General features: G+C 37.2%; 1 protein-coding gene across 1 annotated transcript in view; it reads right to left on the reverse strand.

Annotated features, from left to right (window-relative positions):
* Iml1 (GATOR complex protein Iml1) overlaps positions 1 to 19,009 on the reverse strand; it is a gene marked incomplete at its 5' end in the record, with an annotated part of 444,528 nt that overhangs the window by 186,694 nt on the left and 238,825 nt on the right. The window contains 2 exons of the mRNA XM_090374757.1: positions 865 to 981; positions 11,211 to 11,390. Coding sequence (XP_090230883.1) covers positions 865 to 981; positions 11,211 to 11,390 — 297 coding nt within the window. The remainder of the gene's footprint in view (positions 1 to 864; positions 982 to 11,210; positions 11,391 to 19,009) is intronic.

Raw genomic sequence — 19,009 nt, forward strand, 5'->3', positions numbered from 1 at the left:
TATAATATAATTTTATGTTAGAACTCATATTTACATCCAATGTAAAAATTCTATTAAGTATTCATTTTTTTTGTTTTTTGTTATTCTGATAAAATATATTAATACTTCTTGTGCAGTCTGTGTTACCCCATCTTTCTATATATATCTTTTAATATAATTATGTAGAGATAGGACTATATTATAGTTACTAATTTTTTCTGTTGTAGTTATTACAAATATTTTTTAATATAATAATGGTTAATATTTCATTTTTAAAGAATTAACATGCACTCTTTTTTGAGAAGCTCTTTAAAAAGAAAATAATAATGTAGGCCTGATGATAAGAAACAGTGACTTCTTGAAATGTCGCAAAGTTTAAGTGTTCCTATAGACGTGTATTCAACTTAATTGCAACATTTTCAATAAAACATCTTAATCTCTCATATCGTAGATTAGTATACCATTTCGTTTAATTCATTCTCATAAAATAATGATACCTCATCAGAACAAATGCAATTATGCTGACATTAATTTGAAACTGAAGATCAGAAACCACATATATCAAATAACATAAATGCCAAAAAAAACAAATAAAGAGAAAATCCATATTATTTTATGCTATAATCAATGCAAACAGAAGTATAAAAAAAGACTTCATTGCATTGTTGATGTTTTTGATTTTGTGTGTTTTTTTTTTTATTTTCTTTGATGGACAGACATTGTTAAATTTTAAAAAAAATTTTTATATGAATGTTAACTATTAACGCATCTGAATTTGAATATTATTCTTTGTTTTATGAAATTAATAAACAAAAGAGAGTTCAGTTTTTAAAAATCATATAGGATTAATGAAAAATATCAGCAATTATTCACAACAAAATTTACCTGTTGTAAGTGCTGGGGTCCATTCTTGCTCTCCTGTTGCACCCCACAACCAGGTTTTGCTACGGCTATTTTGATGGTCATTGGAAACTCCAGTACGGGTACCAGCACCACCACCTCCTTTATCAAGAAAGAATAATTACAGAAGACAACATAATTTGTTAATATTACTCCAGCATAAGTTTTAAAAAGCACACAATAAATAAACATTTAGAATTTACAAAAATAAAATGGAATAAAAAAAAATAAAAAAATTCCTTAATGGTACAATATAAAGCACTAATTATAGTATCAAATGAAAATATAAAATGTATTTAATGCGAATTAAAACTTATATTAAATGCAGTCTAATATTAGCACCACAATAACCTAACTGTCCCTAACAGTTCACTGGCAAAAATATATACACAGGCATCTTCACTCTCTCTAAAGATGTCAGCAAGTATTTCCACTGATGAAATGTTAGAAAGTTATATTATTGTGGTGATTCCTACTAATTAGTGAAAGGAGATGCATTAAACAATGGAAGATTTCAAGTTGAGGATTGTTTACCATAAATTATTAAAAAAAGGCCCCTCAAATGAAACCAACTTAAAGCAGGTAAAACATTGGGAAGAAAGAAGCTAACAGACAAGTTGTTTGGGAAAATGTCTAAAAGAGAAAATAAAGTACTGTGTATATATATATAACAGAGACCATTCAAATGAGAGATCCAAATAAACAGTTGCAATATGCATATAAAGAAAAATATTTGTACCCAGAGGACAGATAATGATTCCACTTAGGAGCATGCAGGTACACAAAAGTAGTAGCATTGGATACTCAGTGCAAGGTGAGAAAGTGACATCTTGAGTAGTTAAGAGTTTGCATGGTGTAAACAATGTAGATATGTTTAAATATGCTTTATGTGTGTGTGTGTGTGTGTGTGTGTGTGCTGGCCAGCAAACGCACATGTGTGAGGATTCATTAGAATTAGTAAAGGCATATGATGCAAGAAAGCAAGCTTATATATCTTCCCATTTCACATATTCATTTGCTCCAAATGTTTGTCTAGTTCTGTCTTGAACTTATTTAAGTTGTTTCCCTCCACTACAACAGATGAAAGTTTTTTCCAACTATCAACCGCCCTCTTGCTAATAAAAGCAAATTTCCGCACATCTATTCTACAATTGTCTTTCCTCAATTTAAATTAATGTCCCCTCAAGTAAGTAATCTGAGCAAGAGCAAGGATCCCATCAGCACTGAGCTTGCTTAAACCATTCACGGCCTTATACACCTCAATTAGATCACTTAGCAGGTACCTAGTCCAGAAGCTGCAATTTGCAGAACTTAAGCCTTTCTTGGTAACATCAAACCTTTCCACTCATCAATCTCATTGCCCTTCTCTGTACTCATTCCAGCAGTTCTACATCCTTCCGAAAATGAGGCCCCCAGACCTGTATGCAGTACTCAAGGTGTGGCCAGACCATTGCCTTATACAAGGGGATAATCACCTTCTTAACCCTGCTAGAAAAATTCTTGAATATCATTGACAAAACACCATGAGCTACTCTTGCAGCCTGTCTGCACTGCTCAGAAAACTTCATATCTGACTGCACAGTTACCCACATATCCTTTTCATTCTCCACTACCCTGAATGTAGTACCACCTAATTGGCATATTACTCTGGGGTTACTGCTACCCATGTGCAGTACTTTACATTTGTCAATATTAAACTTCGGTTGCCACCTCTCAGCCCATCTGCTCAACTTTTCCAGATTCTGTTGTGTTGCAGTAGTGTACTATCATTACTGTCATTAACAACCCTGCCAACCTTTGTATCGTCTACAAACTTAGACATTAACCCTGATATACCTTCATCAATATCATTGATAAATACAGAAAACAACAATGGGCCCAACACCGATATTACTAATATTAGTCCACAAAAAGCAGTGTCCACTGATTACCACTCTCTGTCTTCTCCCACTCAACCATCCTTTTATCCATTGTAGCAACTTGCCCTTAATGCCATTCTGGTCCAATTTGTACAGTAGTCTTCCCTGTGCAACAGCATCAAAAACTTTCCTAAAATCCAAGTATTTGGTACTTGACTGCAGAGGTTGGACGACCATTGAGGATTTATTGCCATATAAATAAACAAATATTTATTATTGTAGAGGTCACATGTGGCCTACAATAACTCCTATATAGCATGTGCAGGCTAAATGTTAGCAATATGGATTAACTGTACAAAACAGATTCTGTAAAATTGGTAGTAGTATTAGTAATTAGTAGTGGCAAGTGATGCAAGAAAGCAAGCTTATACAGCACCAAAAAATAAAAAAAACTTCCAAAATCTCCTGTCTATCCCCTCCGATAGTTTGTCTAGTTCTTCCTTGAATTTATTCAAACTATCCACTTTCACAACAACAACAAATGAAAGTTTGTCACAACAATCAACCACCCACTGGCTGAAGGTAAACTTCTTGATGTCTATTCTGAAACCATCCTTCCTCAATTTGAATTTAAGCCTCCTGATGTGCATAGCCTGAGCAAGAGGAAGAATTCTATCAGCACTGATTTAGCTTAATCCATTCCAATCCTTAAACACCTCAATCAGATCATCTTGCAGGTGCCTAATCTCCAGACACTGCGATCTGCAGAACTGAAGCCTTTCTTGGTGAGAGTACCCAAGTACCCCCTTTTGTTCCCCTAACCAATCTCATTGCCCTTCTCTGCACCCATTCAGCAGCTCTATATCCTTCCTAAAATGCCTTCCTTTGCATCTATATGCAGTACTCAAAATGCAATCTAACCAATGCTTTGTGCAATGGGATAATCACTTCCATTTCTCTGCTAGTCAAATTCCTGTATATCATTGATAAAACCCCATGAGCTGTCCTGGCAGCTTGTCCACAATGATCAGAAAAATTCATAACTGACTGCACAATTATCCCCAGGTATTTTTCATTTACCACTACTCTGAGTGTAGTACCACACAGTTGGTACATTAATATGGGATTACTGCTAGCCATATGCAGTATCTTGCATTTGTCAATGTTAAACTTCAATTGTCATTTCTCAGCCCATCTGCCTAATTTTTCTAGATCATGTTGAAGTAGCATAGTGTCATTACTGTTGTTAACTAACCTGCCAACCTTTGTATCATTTGTAACCTTAGACATTTAAGAATGATGTACCCTCATCCATATCACTATTAAAAAAAGAAAATAACAATATGCCCAGTACCCAAGTCTGGAGAACTCCACTGATAACATTAGTCCACTATGAGCATTGTCCATTAATAACAACTTGCTTTCTTCTCCCACCCAACCATCCTTTTATCCATAGCAGTAACTTTCCCTTAATGCCACAATGCTGAAATTTATACAGCAGTCTTTTATGTGCAACAATATTAAAAGCTTTCTTGAAATCCAAGTATATGCTATCAAAATGAGACCGCTACAGTCAGCTTTATGAAAGCAAAAGCTCTTCCCTTTACCCTTGATGGTAGTTACATCTTTAAGTAAATCCCAAATGAATACACTGTGATCACTGCAACCCAGTGGTTCTTTTACCTGCAGATTCTCAGTACAGGAAGAATTACTGTTGATAATCACATTAAGGGTACTGCTCTCTCTTGCTATCTCTCCGACATGCTGCTATAGAAAATAATTTATCCAATAAATCCATAAAAAGTCTTGCTACTGTATGAGTGATCAACCCACAAGTTCCAGTCAATATCTGAAAAGTTAAAATTCCACATTATAAGACATTTTGATTTACTGGCCCACTCTAATTCTTTGCATACTTGTTTGTTATACTCATAACAGTCATTAGGCCTGTTATGAGAGTGACCCATGTGTCGGGCACCGACTATTATCCCTCTTTCAAAGTCAGTTAACTCGTGACATTTATCTAACTGACATCAAATTACCATCCATGTGAATGCAGTGATGCAGTGTACCTATATACCTGCCAAACGGTGGGTTTGTCCACTAGAGAGAGAGGGGGGTGACAGCATCACATTGCCCAGGAACCAGGTATCCCATGAATTCCATCCTTTCAGTGTATCACAATAGGGTGTATAGGTGTGGCCCTATTGTGATAGGGCCACATCCTATCATGATATATACTGTGTGAAAAGAAACAGTAATGATCAATGAGATCATTACTGGTTATGAGAAGGGTAACTTTATGGCTTCATATTACATGATGGTCATGAGAGATCTTGAGAGTAGCTTATTGATAAATAATTCCACCACTCTACGTTGGCATCCCATGAGATAAAAAGGGCATTGTAGCTGGTAGCAGAAATTGATGGAATGGATTCTTCACAAGGGGCCAACCAAGTTTCAGATAAACACACATCATACATGGATGAGAACTATAAACTTTGACTGTTTGGATCTTCTTTAAAAGGTTGTTAGTAATCTGATAAAATAGTTTGAGATAAGTGGTTGATGGTTATTTTTTTCAGGAGTTGAGGGAAGGTAATCTGCTTCAAGGGAGGTGCAGAACTCATGACAAAATATCAACAGGAGTGGCAGATGGCCATATTGCATTACTACCAGAAAGAGAATGATGGTTATGGGAGAAAAGAAAGAATCATGGCTGGTATTCTCAAAAAAATGACTAAACTATGGTGCAACTGGCTAAGCACTTTTAGCTTTAATATATAGGGCAGTCAGCAAGGTGACAGATAATGCTGTTGTTGTTGTTGGAGATTTTATGGCACAATGGCAGCTAAAGGCCATTATGTGCCATACAAAGAAGAATTTCTATTCTTCTTTTCTTCTGGTTGGATTACTCTGTTAAATCTTTTTATGTCAGTGTTGCTTACATCGTGTCAGTGAAATTATTCTTGTAGGGATGAAAACCTTTATTCCACACTCCACTAAAATGTCATTCCTATATCTAAATCTTGGTTTCCCAATAAATGTGCTAAGGTAGTTCAAGATAAGATTGTTGCATATCGCGATTGGCTCACATCCAATTCTCTAGGTTCATTTTTTGCTTACTCTAAAGCCCACAACAATTGTAAAGCAGTTATTAATCAGTCCAAACTAGAGTTTGAACAGGCTAAGAGTAGAAAACTTGCTTCTTGTTGAAATGGCAGTCAAATTCTAGTCTCTAGCCAAAGCTATTCTGGTCTCAGCTAAAGGCCATTATGCACCATACAGATAATGCAGAATGATGTGCAGGAGATGCTGGAAAGTGAACTGCTTATATTCCTATGGAGAGTTTATGAACAATTATTGGTACAAAAACCGCGAAGTGGTTTGGGCTGCTAGCTTTGTCCAAAGCTAGCAGCCCAAAAAAAGCTAGCAACTTTTTTGTTTATGGGATTGATGGTAGATAAGATTGCAGCTTGGAGTTCAGTAGTTCTTGAGGAACCATAAGCTTAATGTGATCTATATTTTCTTTCCTCCTTGTGGTAGTTCACAGATAGGATCATGGTGTTGAGCATAGGGATTGACTGAATGATAGAGAATGAGGGTGCTCAATTTAGCCTCAGAGATGACATTAGGGAAGTAGTTAAATATTGGGTTAGAAACATTATGATTGACATCAACACAATTTGAATAACTGGATTTAACATGACTCCTACAATTTGACAAGAGTGAACACTTTTTTTATAGGAGGAATATGAAGGATGGTAAAGTTTAGTTTAGTTTAGTAAAGTTTAGTTGTATGGAGTGGAAAAGAAATGCAGCAGATGGAAGGCTCAGCTGACAATGAGCATCTTTGGCATCAAACCCAGGAGAGACAGCAGAGGTAGGATGGCTCATTAGAGTTTATGCTGTTCCAGTGATTCTAGGATGTAGGGAACTTGTTTCAGCAGCTGACAATGTGTGAGATAAAATAGTTTCACAGTGGGTTGTTTTTCAAATATTAGCTCAGCTTCATGAGGTTATTAACTGTTAACAGCAGTGAGGGGGGGAGAAGTAGAGGCTATTTCTAATGGATACAGTAACTATGTATGGGGGGGGGGGAACATTTCAGTCAGGAACAGCACATGCTACATATGGGGCATTATAGCCATAGCAGCTTATGCACCATTAAACTCCCATAGCTACATATGGATTTGTGCAAGGAATATCTGGTTTTCCAATGCAAGGAGTATGAACATTTTCTTGATCCAACTTTAACAGGCCATGAACTGTGGTGCCACCACTATGATAGAAGACAAAATATGAGCCAATAATAGAAGCTCTGAAACTTCGCCACTAAAAAAACTTTTTCTCCATACCCAGGCCTGGGAAAATGATATTAAATTTTTTTTGATTGACATAGACCATTACTGATAGTCTGGTTGTACTGTGATCCCACAGTCAATACTCACTGCTGCAATTAAAGAATAGAGTGAGATATTTTTCTCCTATTTTCAGTTTAACGAAAAATAGAAGAAACTTTCATTTCTGGCAATTTAAGGACACCCATATTGGGTATACCCAAGTTTATTATATCTTTATGGTAGTAAAAGAATTTACACATAATTAATTAGATTAAAAAAAAAATTTATTTGAGTGGAAGTAGCTTTTTTTTCCCGAAAAATGCTTATTACACAAGAGCTTTTCAAATAAAGAATAGTCTTTTTTTTTTTTTTTTTTCACAACATACCATTATTAATCATCCATATTTTGATGGTTCCTTTCAAGGTAGTCCCCATTTGATGCACTTAAACCAACAAAATGCATTATTCCAATGTTTCTGCCATTTTTCAAAAATATGGTGGAAGCCATTTTTTGACGTGCATTTGAGAATCGCCTCCAATGTCTTTACAACTTCTGACAACTGGAAACATTTTCCTTGCAGCTCCTTCTTTAACTTTCGGAATACAGGGGCTTACATCTGATGAGTATGGGTTTGGCACACCCAGGGTCCCCAGCCAAATATCGTCATTCTTCTCTTTCTTGGTGATTCCCTTCTACTTCTCCCTCTCTCTCTCTCTCTCTCTCCCCCCTTTCTCTCTCAGGTTAATTCAGAAATTTTTTTTGGCTGGTGCAAGGATTCCTGAGGCTTCCTTGCACCATATGGCTAATAATAATAATAATAATAATAATTACAGGATGTAAGGTCAGGGCTATAGGGTGGAAGTGAAACATATTTAACATTAATGATGGCTGAGTACTTGATGGCAGCATTTTTTTTTTTTTTTTAAGTTGTTGGCGCATTGGCTTCTGTGGCCATAATGCACCTCCCAAGGTTTTTGCACTACTCTTATCCAAGCCTGAGGCGGGATTCGATCCCTGATGACAGCATGAGCATGTGAGATCTCACATTGTCGTGATGCAGCATCCAACCACCTGTGTGCAGTTGTGGTTGTTTGCAATGAATGTGATCTCACAGTGTGCAGTACAGTTCTGTAGTAAGGTCCTGTCCCAGTCATATGACGTAGCAAACATGCTGGTAAACCATTCCTTGAAAGTCAAAAAAAAAAAAAAAATGACATGACCATAATCTTTCCTGCAGAAGCCACAACTTTTGCTTTTTTCAGTTTTGGTAATGACGTAGACTGCCAAACAAAGCTTGTTGCTTACTCTCTGGCTCAAAACGATGAAGGCATGTCTCATTCACCATTATCACCTCACCATCTTCAGTAACCATTCGTTGCAGCTCATGACAAAACCTCTGGGCAAACTTGCCACTGCTCAGGTGTGAGTAGTCTTGGAACCCAGTGTACACAAACATGTCATGCAAATAGTCAAAGAGAATACCATGCATGCTACCTATTGATATTCTGAACATCCTTGCCAGTTGTCTTACCGTTACTGACAATCTTCTCTCATGATTTCAGAAGCAGTATTTAGGGTTTCTGTGGTGACAGAAGTGGTTGGGGCTCTAGGACTGCCAAATTTTGTAATTGAATCACATCCATCTCTAAATATTCTAGAGTTGTGCTATATGAAAGTGTAGATTCGACATAAGCCTCTTTTAACATTTCATATGCCTCAGCTGATGATTTCTTAAGATGGAAACAAAATCTGAGAGCAGCATATTGTTCCTCACATGCCATGTCCATTGTTACATAAGCAAAACTGAAATGGCATAAACTTGACTGACTGCTAAAGTTGCACTGTATGCATGAGTCAACTGTGCAGTTGCTATGTGATGCAGCCTGTTTGGTCTTAAATTCCACAGCCAGCTAGAAATAGCAAGCCCTTGTATATAGATAATGGTACAACATATGAAATTCAGATTTCACATATACAGCATTTCTCTCTCTCCCTATTTTAAAACAGTATACTGGACAAATATAAATGGACAGAAATGAAATACTCAATTCAGGTATGAATATCAAAAGTTCTATAATGACTTTTATTCACTCCACAAGGGCACAATGCGTTCATCTAAAATGATAGATTGCATCTTCTTTGGGTAAATTTGTTTTTTAAAAAAAAAAGGCGCAAAAAAAAACCAACCCTGATGAAAAACTTAATCAATGGTACCTCTTATTTTATTGATATACCAGTTTCAAATACAGTTTGCAAAAAATTGTTCATCATAAGAGGAAAACAGCACACAAAGAAAAAGTCAGTTACAGTTAATGAAAGAGTAACTGCAAGTAAATTACAATTTTAATGAAACACAGGAAGATAACAGTATTCAAAGTTAATGTATTTTGTTTCATAGTTGTTGTTTTGTGGTTACACATTTTTGTAGATGTCATAAAAATCCAACTAAAATTTTTCGAATAATGTAAAAAGTAGTCAGAAATCTGTAGGGACGGTAAATGATCTCATAATAATACACAGGAGTAACTGGAAATGAATTAACAAAGTTCACAGAACAGTGTGAAATATGATTCATTACTTTAAATTTCAGCTTTTCACTTTCTCCATTTCATGTTCTTTGCCTCTTTAGCCACTGCTTGATGTGATATGGGCTTGTTGATGCAGTCCAATCATGATAATCCAAGTTATGGAACCCTATGAACTGTTTCCCAGAAAGCCATGTTTTGAGAAAAAATCAAAAACTGCTATGGCCAGTATAGCATTAGCATTAGCATTAGTAGAGGCATATGATGATGCAAGAAAGCAAGCTTATTCAGCATCAGCCAAAAAAAAGGAAAAAAAAAAAAAAAAAAAAAAACAACCACTACTCCCATTTCACCCCTCAATTCGTTCGAAATACCTGTCCAGCTGAGCCTTAAATTTGTTTAGGCTATCAACTTCAACAACAAGCGATGGAAGTCTATTCCACAAACCAACTGCCCGCTGGCTAAAGGCGAATTTCCGCACATCTATCCGACATCCGTCCTTCCTCAATTTGAATTTATGCCCTCTCAGGTGATTATTCTGAGCAAGAGGAAGAATTCCATCGGCATTGAGCATGCTCAAGCCATTCAAAGCCTTGTACACCTCTATCAGATCACCTCGGCGATGCCTAGTCTCCAGGCTCTGTAATTTGCAAAACTTAAGCCTTTCTTCGTAAGAGCAACCCTTTGTTCCATTCACTAATCTTGTTGCCCTTCTCTGTACTCGTTCCAGCAGCTCTACATCCTTCTTGAAATGAGGCCTCCAGACCTGTATACAGTACTCAAGGTGTGGCCTGACCAATGCCTTATACAAGGGAATAATCACATCCCTGTCCCTGCTAGAAAAATTCCTGTATATCATTGACAAGACACCATGAGCTACTCTTGCAGCTCGTCTGCACTGCTCAGAGAACTTCATATCTGCCTGCACAATTACCCCCAGGTCCTTTTCATTCTCTACCACTGTCAGCGTAGTACCACAGAGTTGATACGTTGATCTGGGGTTACTGTTTCCCATATGTAGTACTTTACATTTGTCAATGTTAAACTTCATTTGCCACCTCTTAGCCCATCTGCTCAACCTTTCCAGATCCTGTTGCAGCAGCATAGTATCAGTAGTGTCCTTAACAACCCTGCCAACCTTTGGCAGGGTTGTAACATTCTCATGTTGACTCTCATGATAGTAACATTCTCATGTTGATTCTTCCTGATCAACCTTTTGGGGCAACCAGATCTGGAATAGCACTGTACAGTGGGTAATTTCCCAGAACAATACAGTTGTTCTAGGAAATTACTGCTATGTTAAGTGCTTCTTTCCTTAACTTTAGTAGTAGTAGCTAGTGATGTGTCCCATTTCTAAATTCAGTAATGTCATCAGTCTGCTTTTCTTAATGTAATCTTCTTGCATGTCTTGTGGGCTTGTTTACTTTGATGTACAAAGTCACATGACATAAAAATATGAAATACATTTGCAACAGTTGCTGTAAACTTTTAACAATATAGTATACATTTAAAAAATAACGTCTAAAAATTTAAAAAGGCTGTACTGCTATTTTTTTTTTCTATTTGGAACTGCTCAAGCAATATATAAATAGAAAAACCTTACTTTCACCTCCTTCATGCTGACTTTCTTGTTTAATGTGATTGCGATCTGTATTTGATATTTCTGTATTAATATCACAATGTAAAACAGATTCCTTTTCAAGATTAGCAGGCATCAAAGTAGCAGCTGTATTTTGTGGAATAGCTTGATAATGATGCTGTTGCATAAAGATACCAGTGGGCCCTAAAAATGGAAAAAAGACAAATTGAAGAGCTGAAGTAACATTAATTTCTTTTTTTTTTTTTGTTCTTAATAAAGATATATATTTACTGCATTGTTCTCTGTTGCAACAGCATACCAGCATAAAGAAAGGCAGATGATCTATGAGGAACATACAAGTCAGCAGTTACTAGCATTGGTATTAGAAATATTGTGCAAGGAAGTGCACTAGCTTTTGCTGCTGGCTAAAGAAAAGATAATAATAAGAATAAAAACTAAATTTTAAAAAATAAATATAAAAATTAATAATGAAAATAAAAATATACACAGCCATACACAGCAACCAATTCATCTATGAAAAATAAAAAGAAAATATACATTTTCATTTTTAACAGTGAAATTTCATCTTCATTCATTTTACTATCCCCTCTCAGAGCCTTATAGTCCTGACCAAGCAGGCTGCAAATATTTGGACCATTTAAAGAAGTTGAATGTTTTTTTTTTTTTAGGTGTAGTCTCCAACACCTAAAGTAGAGTAGGTTGCTACTCTGAGATTACTGGTTGCTACTCTGAGAGTAGCAACCAGTAATCTGAGAGTAGCATCCAGTGTACCTTCAATCTACCTAGACGGTGCAGTTTATAAGTGGTTCGTACAAAAGCACTCAACTAAAGGTAAAAAGCTTGTTTTTTATTAACTTTATTTCGGTGTTTCTAATACATACACATACAGAGTAACTGTTTAAATTGTCAATTATGTGGGATACAAATGGTCTCAAAAAAAAAAAAAAATAAATAAATATATAAAAATTCAATTTAATGTGAATTCAGCAATAAAAGACACTCCTATCTGTTATTAATCTGTAAAATTGAGTGCTGCTGCTGTACAGGTGATAACTACAAAAATGAAAATACAAAATGTTACAGGTATAATAATTTTGGGCTAAAGACTGTAAATTAAACTTTGAACCAAGGTATGCTAATGAACAATCAAATAAGTCAGTTGGTAATTTAGTTGCTAAAACTACGAGGGGTTTCTGAAAAGTAAGGTAACATTTTTTTCTCTCGATGATGTTTAATAATACGAAGTTGAAATTACACACCAAGAAATAAGTGAACATGCACTACTTCTCCACAAAGTCTCTAGTTTTATTGATGCACTTGTCCCAATGATGGATCCGTTTATCAATACCAGTACTGAAGAAGTCTGTGCCCACATGCAGTAACCACCATTGCACCACCTGATGAACTTCCTCATCCGTGGTAAAATGCTTTCCTGAAAGGTGTTTTTCAGAGGGCTGAACAAATGGAAGTCTAAAGGCACTAAGTATGGGCTGTAACGAGGATGTGACAGTTTCCCAATGATTATGGCGCAACCATTCATGAGTGGTAGAGTTGTGTTGTCGTGCAACAAAATCACACTGCTCGTCAGGAGTCCTGGTTGTTTCCATTGAATATTGGCTTTTAGTTTTTCCAACATTGCACAGTAAAGCTGTGCACTGATTGTTCCTCCCTTTGGCAAGAAATCCACCAACAGAACACCTTGGTGATCCCAGAACACTGTGGCCATGACTTTTCGGACACTGGGAACAGTTTTGAATTTTTTGCACACAGAAGATTGTGGATGTTTCCAGGTCATGGAGTCTTGTTTGCTCTCCGGGGTAAAGTGATGAATTCACGTTTTGTCTGCTGTGACTATGCAAGCAAGAAAATCCTCTCCTTCGTTGCTGCATCACAAAAGGTTCTCCAGCCACATCTCCATGCATTTTGCTTGTCCTCCTCTGACAATTGTCAGGGCGCCCAGTGGCAGCACACCTTTCAAAAGTCAAAGACATCATGAACAGTTTCATGACTTACTCACGTTCCCTATTTGTGCAATTTCACTCGCCTGTTTTCAAAAACGATGCCCCTTAATGCTCGAAATGTTGTATTTTGTCTTGCTTAATGAAGGCCTGCCTGCCCGATGTCTATCTTCAATATCAACACAGCCTGCTTTAAATTCATTGCACCAAAAACACGTCGACCGGGCTAGCCGGGTGGGTAAAGTGCCTGTCTGGCAACCCAAAGGTCGTGGGTTCGAATCCCGCCTCGGGCTTGGATTAAAGTACTGCAAAAACTTTGGGAGGTGCATTATGGCCACAGAAGCCGATGCGTCAACAACTACCAAAAAAAAAACACACCTGCTTCTTTGTCATCACCTTTTCGCCATACACAGCAACCAATTCGTGGTGAATGTCACTTGGTGAAGACCCTTTTTGCTTGCAAAAAGCGAATAACTTCACGAACACCTGTTTTGGACCACACTCGCATGGTAGCTGCCATTTTGAAACTGGTATCTGCTGTGAGGTGACAGTAATGCAACATTGCATAGGCGCCTCCGTAGCCAGGTGGGAAGGAGCAGCAGTGCGTAGCACACGCTTCTTGATTAGACCGGGGTTCGAGCCCGTCACCACCAAACACGGAGGATGCGGAAAGGTCAGGGAATGACCACCGCATATCCCGGAGCAATATGGCCTTAGTTGCTAATGCTCCTGAAAACCAAATGACAACAGCAACATTGCACTGGTGGTCTTTTTGAACATTATTAACGGGTCTACCTATCCACTGCATTTCATCTCATTCCCTTTCACCACTATTAAGAAAAAAAATGCATTACCTTACTTTTTGGAAACCCCTCGTACTAATAAAAAGGTATTAGTAATAGTGACAAGAAGGAAGCTTATATAGCATCAACCAAAACACACACAAACTTCACCCATGCTTACCCTCCAAGAATCAAGAATTTGTCTTCCTTGAAAGTTTTCAAACCATTCACTTTCACAACAACAGCCTATTCAAACAATCAACTACTTGCTGGCTGAAGGCAAACTTCTGTACATCTATCCTGCAAACATCCTTCCTCAACTTAAATTTATGCCCCCTCATGTATGTGGTCTCAATTATTTAACTGCTTACTAAGTGCCCCTTATAGTGCCTCTGAAAGGTGCTGAATGTCATCATTTCATTGGAGACAGTGGAACATTATCCTATAGGCAAAAAAGACATCTGCCTAGGGCCCTGATCAGAGAGGAGCCCCAAAATCACTGTTTCAAAAACTCATTGCTGTTTTTCACTAATATTTATCAGAAAGTGATTTTTATCAGAAACTGAACTTTCTATCTACCAAGGTGAATGAACTTTACTTGAAGATTAATTTGAAAATTCCGTTTTTTTCAAAAATTGTTTTACTGATTTTGATGAAATTTTATATTTAGTTCTTATGTCATATAATTTGTTTGTTTTGTTGTCACAATAAAATGAAATTAAAAATACAGTAAACCCCCGCTATTCACGGGGGTTACGTTCCTGAGAAATTCCGCAAATACCGAAAACACGAATACTGAGTTATTGCTCCCATAGTAATAAAGGGGTTCCGTTCCAAAGTATGAAATATATAAGAAAAACTAGTCTAAAATTTTGTCTTTGTATGTATTATATGTACTTTCATAATATGACTATATACATAGTGAAATGCAAGCATATGGCATCGAAATGAAAATAAGAAACAATTTAATATTAAATGTAATATTTATTAGAAATTTCAAACAAATTTTTCAAACCAGCGCCTTTGCTAGCTTAAAAAACTTATCCAGCCAGTGCTATCGACAGTTTCGCTAAAGTGTTGATAAAGGAGTTTTGCCTTTTCACGAATGATGAGTGAACTTAACGGAATTTTATTTTGAGTTCGGTCTTCTATCCACAGATTTAAAGCTTTTTCCATTTTTTCTAATTTAACATCACGAGTTATAGGGCAAATTTTTGAAGCAATTAGCACGTTTTCATGGACACTACGGCGGATTTTTTCTTCTGATTTTTTGATTGATCGTACCATTGACTCATTGATTTTATAATGTTTTGGCACTGAGGAGACACTTTCGCCATTAGAAATTTTGTCTAATAACTCAATTTTATTCACTAATATCATCACCTTCTTTGATCTTTTCACATTTCCCTTGTTATTCGTAGCCATATTTTTGTACGGGTTAGAAAGAACTTGTCCACAATAAAGTCACTTTCTTTTGCAGTGTAAAAGTCTGTTTTACACTGCAAAATGGTAGATTTATCACTTTTGTAAGCATATCAATTTATTCAATTTATAAGCATATAAATTAAAAGCAAACGACGAAACCTTCCATGACAAGCGCATAACACATACTGAACAAGGATTAGCGAGAAACATCCACGCTCGCGATTTTCACCTCTCTCCCCCCACCCACTGAGCGCTGTTTTGATCGGGAAAGATAATTTTAGCCACGCCCATGTTTTTTTATGGCGGAAAATGTTCACGGCGCTTTAAAATTCACATTTTTTTTTGGTTTCATTTTATATTAAATCAGCGACCATGAATACGCGAAACCGCGAATAGCGGGGGTTTACTGTATTCTTTATTAGTTTTTTCTTTAGATAGGGCCCCCAAATTCCATTTTGCCTTGGGCCTCATGAAAGGTATAACCCACCAATCTTCCGTGACAAGCGCATAACACATACTGAACAAGGATTAGCGAGAAACATCCACACTCGCGATTTTCACCTCTCTCCCCCCACCCACTGAGCGGTGCATTTATTGGCAAGAAAATTTGAAAAATGTATATGGCATTTTTCAAATAGCCTATGCAGAAATTCAATGGCCAAAGGTAAGGCACCATATATAGTGCCTAATTTGCAAGTCATGAGGGTAATACTTCTCTTTTTTTTTTTATTTCTTAAACAGGCATTTCCCACATGTCTCCACATGTTAATGTGATGTGATTTCTTTACCCTACAGTAACATATTATAAAATAAAGTTATGTTAAATAATAAAGGTTAATAAAAGCTAAACAGTAAAGGTAAATATGACTCTTGCTCATTTGAAGACTGTTTCTGCTAAAATTATTTTATTGTCTATTAAGTGCCTGTCATAGTGCCTCTGAAAGATGTGAAGTTAATCAATTCACTGGGTGGTGCATTGTTTTGGCAAAATATTTTAAAAATATGGGGCATTTGAAAAGTTTCTGGCCTGAGTATGAAGAGTTTATTTCAGGAGTCTGGTAAGAAGTTTCTTTTCAATATAGTCCCCTTGGAGTCAATAAACTTTTGCCACATGTTGATTCTGGCTGTAAAGAAAGTTTCCTCTTGAGCCTCCAGGAATGCATCCATAACATCAATGCCATCACTGTTGGTGAAAAAAGTGGGTGTTAGCCAGGTATTTTTTCAAATTAGGAAATAGGAGAACATCTGAGGGTGCTAGATCTGGTGAATATGGCAAATGGTCCAAGATTTCAAAGCCGCACTTGCAGTGCAGCCACAGAAATGACAGAATTGTGAACAGGTACATTGTCCTGGTGGAACAAGATTCCTTTGCTGAGTTTCCCTGGCATTTGTCTTTAATGTGCTCGTGAAAATGGTTCATAAAGTCTGCATAATATTCCCTTGTGACTGTCTGAAGGTAATCCACTAGCAACACTCCATCAGCATCCCAAAAACCGATGCAAGCAGAAGGAACTGATTTGGCTTTTTTGGAGAGGGAGAAGAGCTGTGTTTACACTGTTCAGACTGCTACTTTGTCTGTGGATGAAAGTGAGACCCACTTCTCAATCATGATCACAAATCTTGCAAGGAAATTTGCTGGATCTGCTTGAAAATGATGCAAATATTCACTTGACAACCTTTGTGTGCATTTTTGATCTGCTGTCAACAACTTTGGGATCCATCATGCTGACACCTTTTTCATAGGGAGAAACTCTATTATTATGTGGTACACATGTTCAGATGAGATGCTCAAGACACTGGCAATATACGAAACTGTCACTTGTTGATCACTCATCACCAGATCATGCACATTGTCAACAACTTCTGGAGTGATGCATGTTGCAGGTCTTCCACAGTGTAGGTCATTTTCCAGGCTCTCTCTCCTTCATTTAAATTTTGCTGACCACTTCTTAACCATGGAATAGGAAGGGGCATCCTCCCCCAATGTTGTAACCATATCCTCATGAATTGCCTTTGGCATTAGTCCCTTGTTTTCCCAAATATTGCATGATTGTACAGTGATTGATTTTGTTCATCTTTCCTTTCACACAAGTTTGTTGACTTTAGGAGCTGTAATTAAAAAAGACATTATTGAAACTTGGTGAGTTATTATATGTGTTATACATTAAGTATAGAATTTCTGAAAACTGTGCCACTCCCCTTTCATTCTCAGGCCATGAAATTTTTGAATGCTCCTCATAGCACCTAATCTACAAACCAGGAAGTTAATAACATCTCTCTCTTATTTCTTAAATAGATACTTCCACATGTCTCCATATGTTAATGCAATATGATTCCTTTACACCCCCACAGTAATGTATTACAGAATAAAGTTATGCTAAATAAAAAAAAGATTATGGGGTTATAGGTTAAATGGATTACTGGTTATCAATGTACTTGATTTCTTTCAAACTCTGTCCAATTTATAGTTTTTTCTAGCTTGTTTAGTACAGTATCCACAGGGTCACATTTATTGTAACCCTGTGGATACTGTACCATAGAGTTAGTCTAAATTATTTTTACTCTTGTTATTCATGTTCACTTAGCAACAAGAGTTCCGTTTTATTCTGAATGATGCTTTCTGGTCTACACAGAATTAATCTTTTTAACCATTCTTGTACAAAGGGTACTAGGAAAGTTTTGCAATATGACGCAACAATGAATCACAGGAAGCTGCTTGTTGCTGCATGTTTAGACATGTTCATATGTGCATAGTAGCCGCCGCGCCAAGTCGATGGGCTCAGTTATTCATTAGTAGTGAGAGTGAAAGTGCTTGCGATGGCATCGTGGTCACGAAATGAGATAAGGACAGTTTTGCGGTATAATTTCGTGCGTGGTTTAACCATAGACCAGTGCTTAGAAGAAATGACTCTTGCACTAGATGATGATTGTCCACATCGTACAACGATATTCAGGTGGTATAGAGAATTCCAAAGGGGAAATTTCACTCTGGAGGATTCTGAGAGGCCGGGAAGGCCACGAACGTCAGTTACGGAGGAAAACGTTACTGCTGTGAGGAAAATGCTTGACGAAAACAGGCGAGTGACCTACCAACAGATAGAGGATACTTTGGGCCTAAATGCACCAGCAATTCGTTCGATTCTGCAAGATCATTTGCACGTGAAGAAACTCTGGGTGCCGCATCAACTGACTGAAGAGCAGATGACATGACGTGTAACTTGGTGCCGGGAGATGTTAAAAAAGTTTGATAAGGGACAATCTCGGTATGTGAACAACATCGTGACAGGTGACGAGACTTGGCTGTACTATTACGATCTGCCGACCAAGGTTCAAAACAAAGTTTGGGTCTTTGATGATGACGACACACCAGTAATTGTCAGAAAATCCCGATCTGTAAAGAAGAAAATGATAGCTGTATTTTTCAAATCGAGTGGAATTGTGGAACGTGTCGTTTTGGACACGCAGAAGACAGTCACAGCTAAGTGGTATACTGAACAATGCCTGCCTAAAGTCATTGGATCTATGAAGAACCTGCGGCCAAAGTCAAGAATGGACACCTGGTACCTCCATCACGAAAATGCTCCAGCTCACCGCGCCAAAGCCTGCACCGAATATTTGACCACGACAGGACTGAAAC

The sequence above is a fragment of the Mastigoproctus giganteus genome, chromosome 5 (assembly GCF_048544385.1).
Source record: "Mastigoproctus giganteus isolate SK-2022 chromosome 5, ASM4854438v1, whole genome shotgun sequence".
NCBI lineage: Eukaryota > Metazoa > Arthropoda > Arachnida > Uropygi > Thelyphonidae > Mastigoproctus > Mastigoproctus giganteus.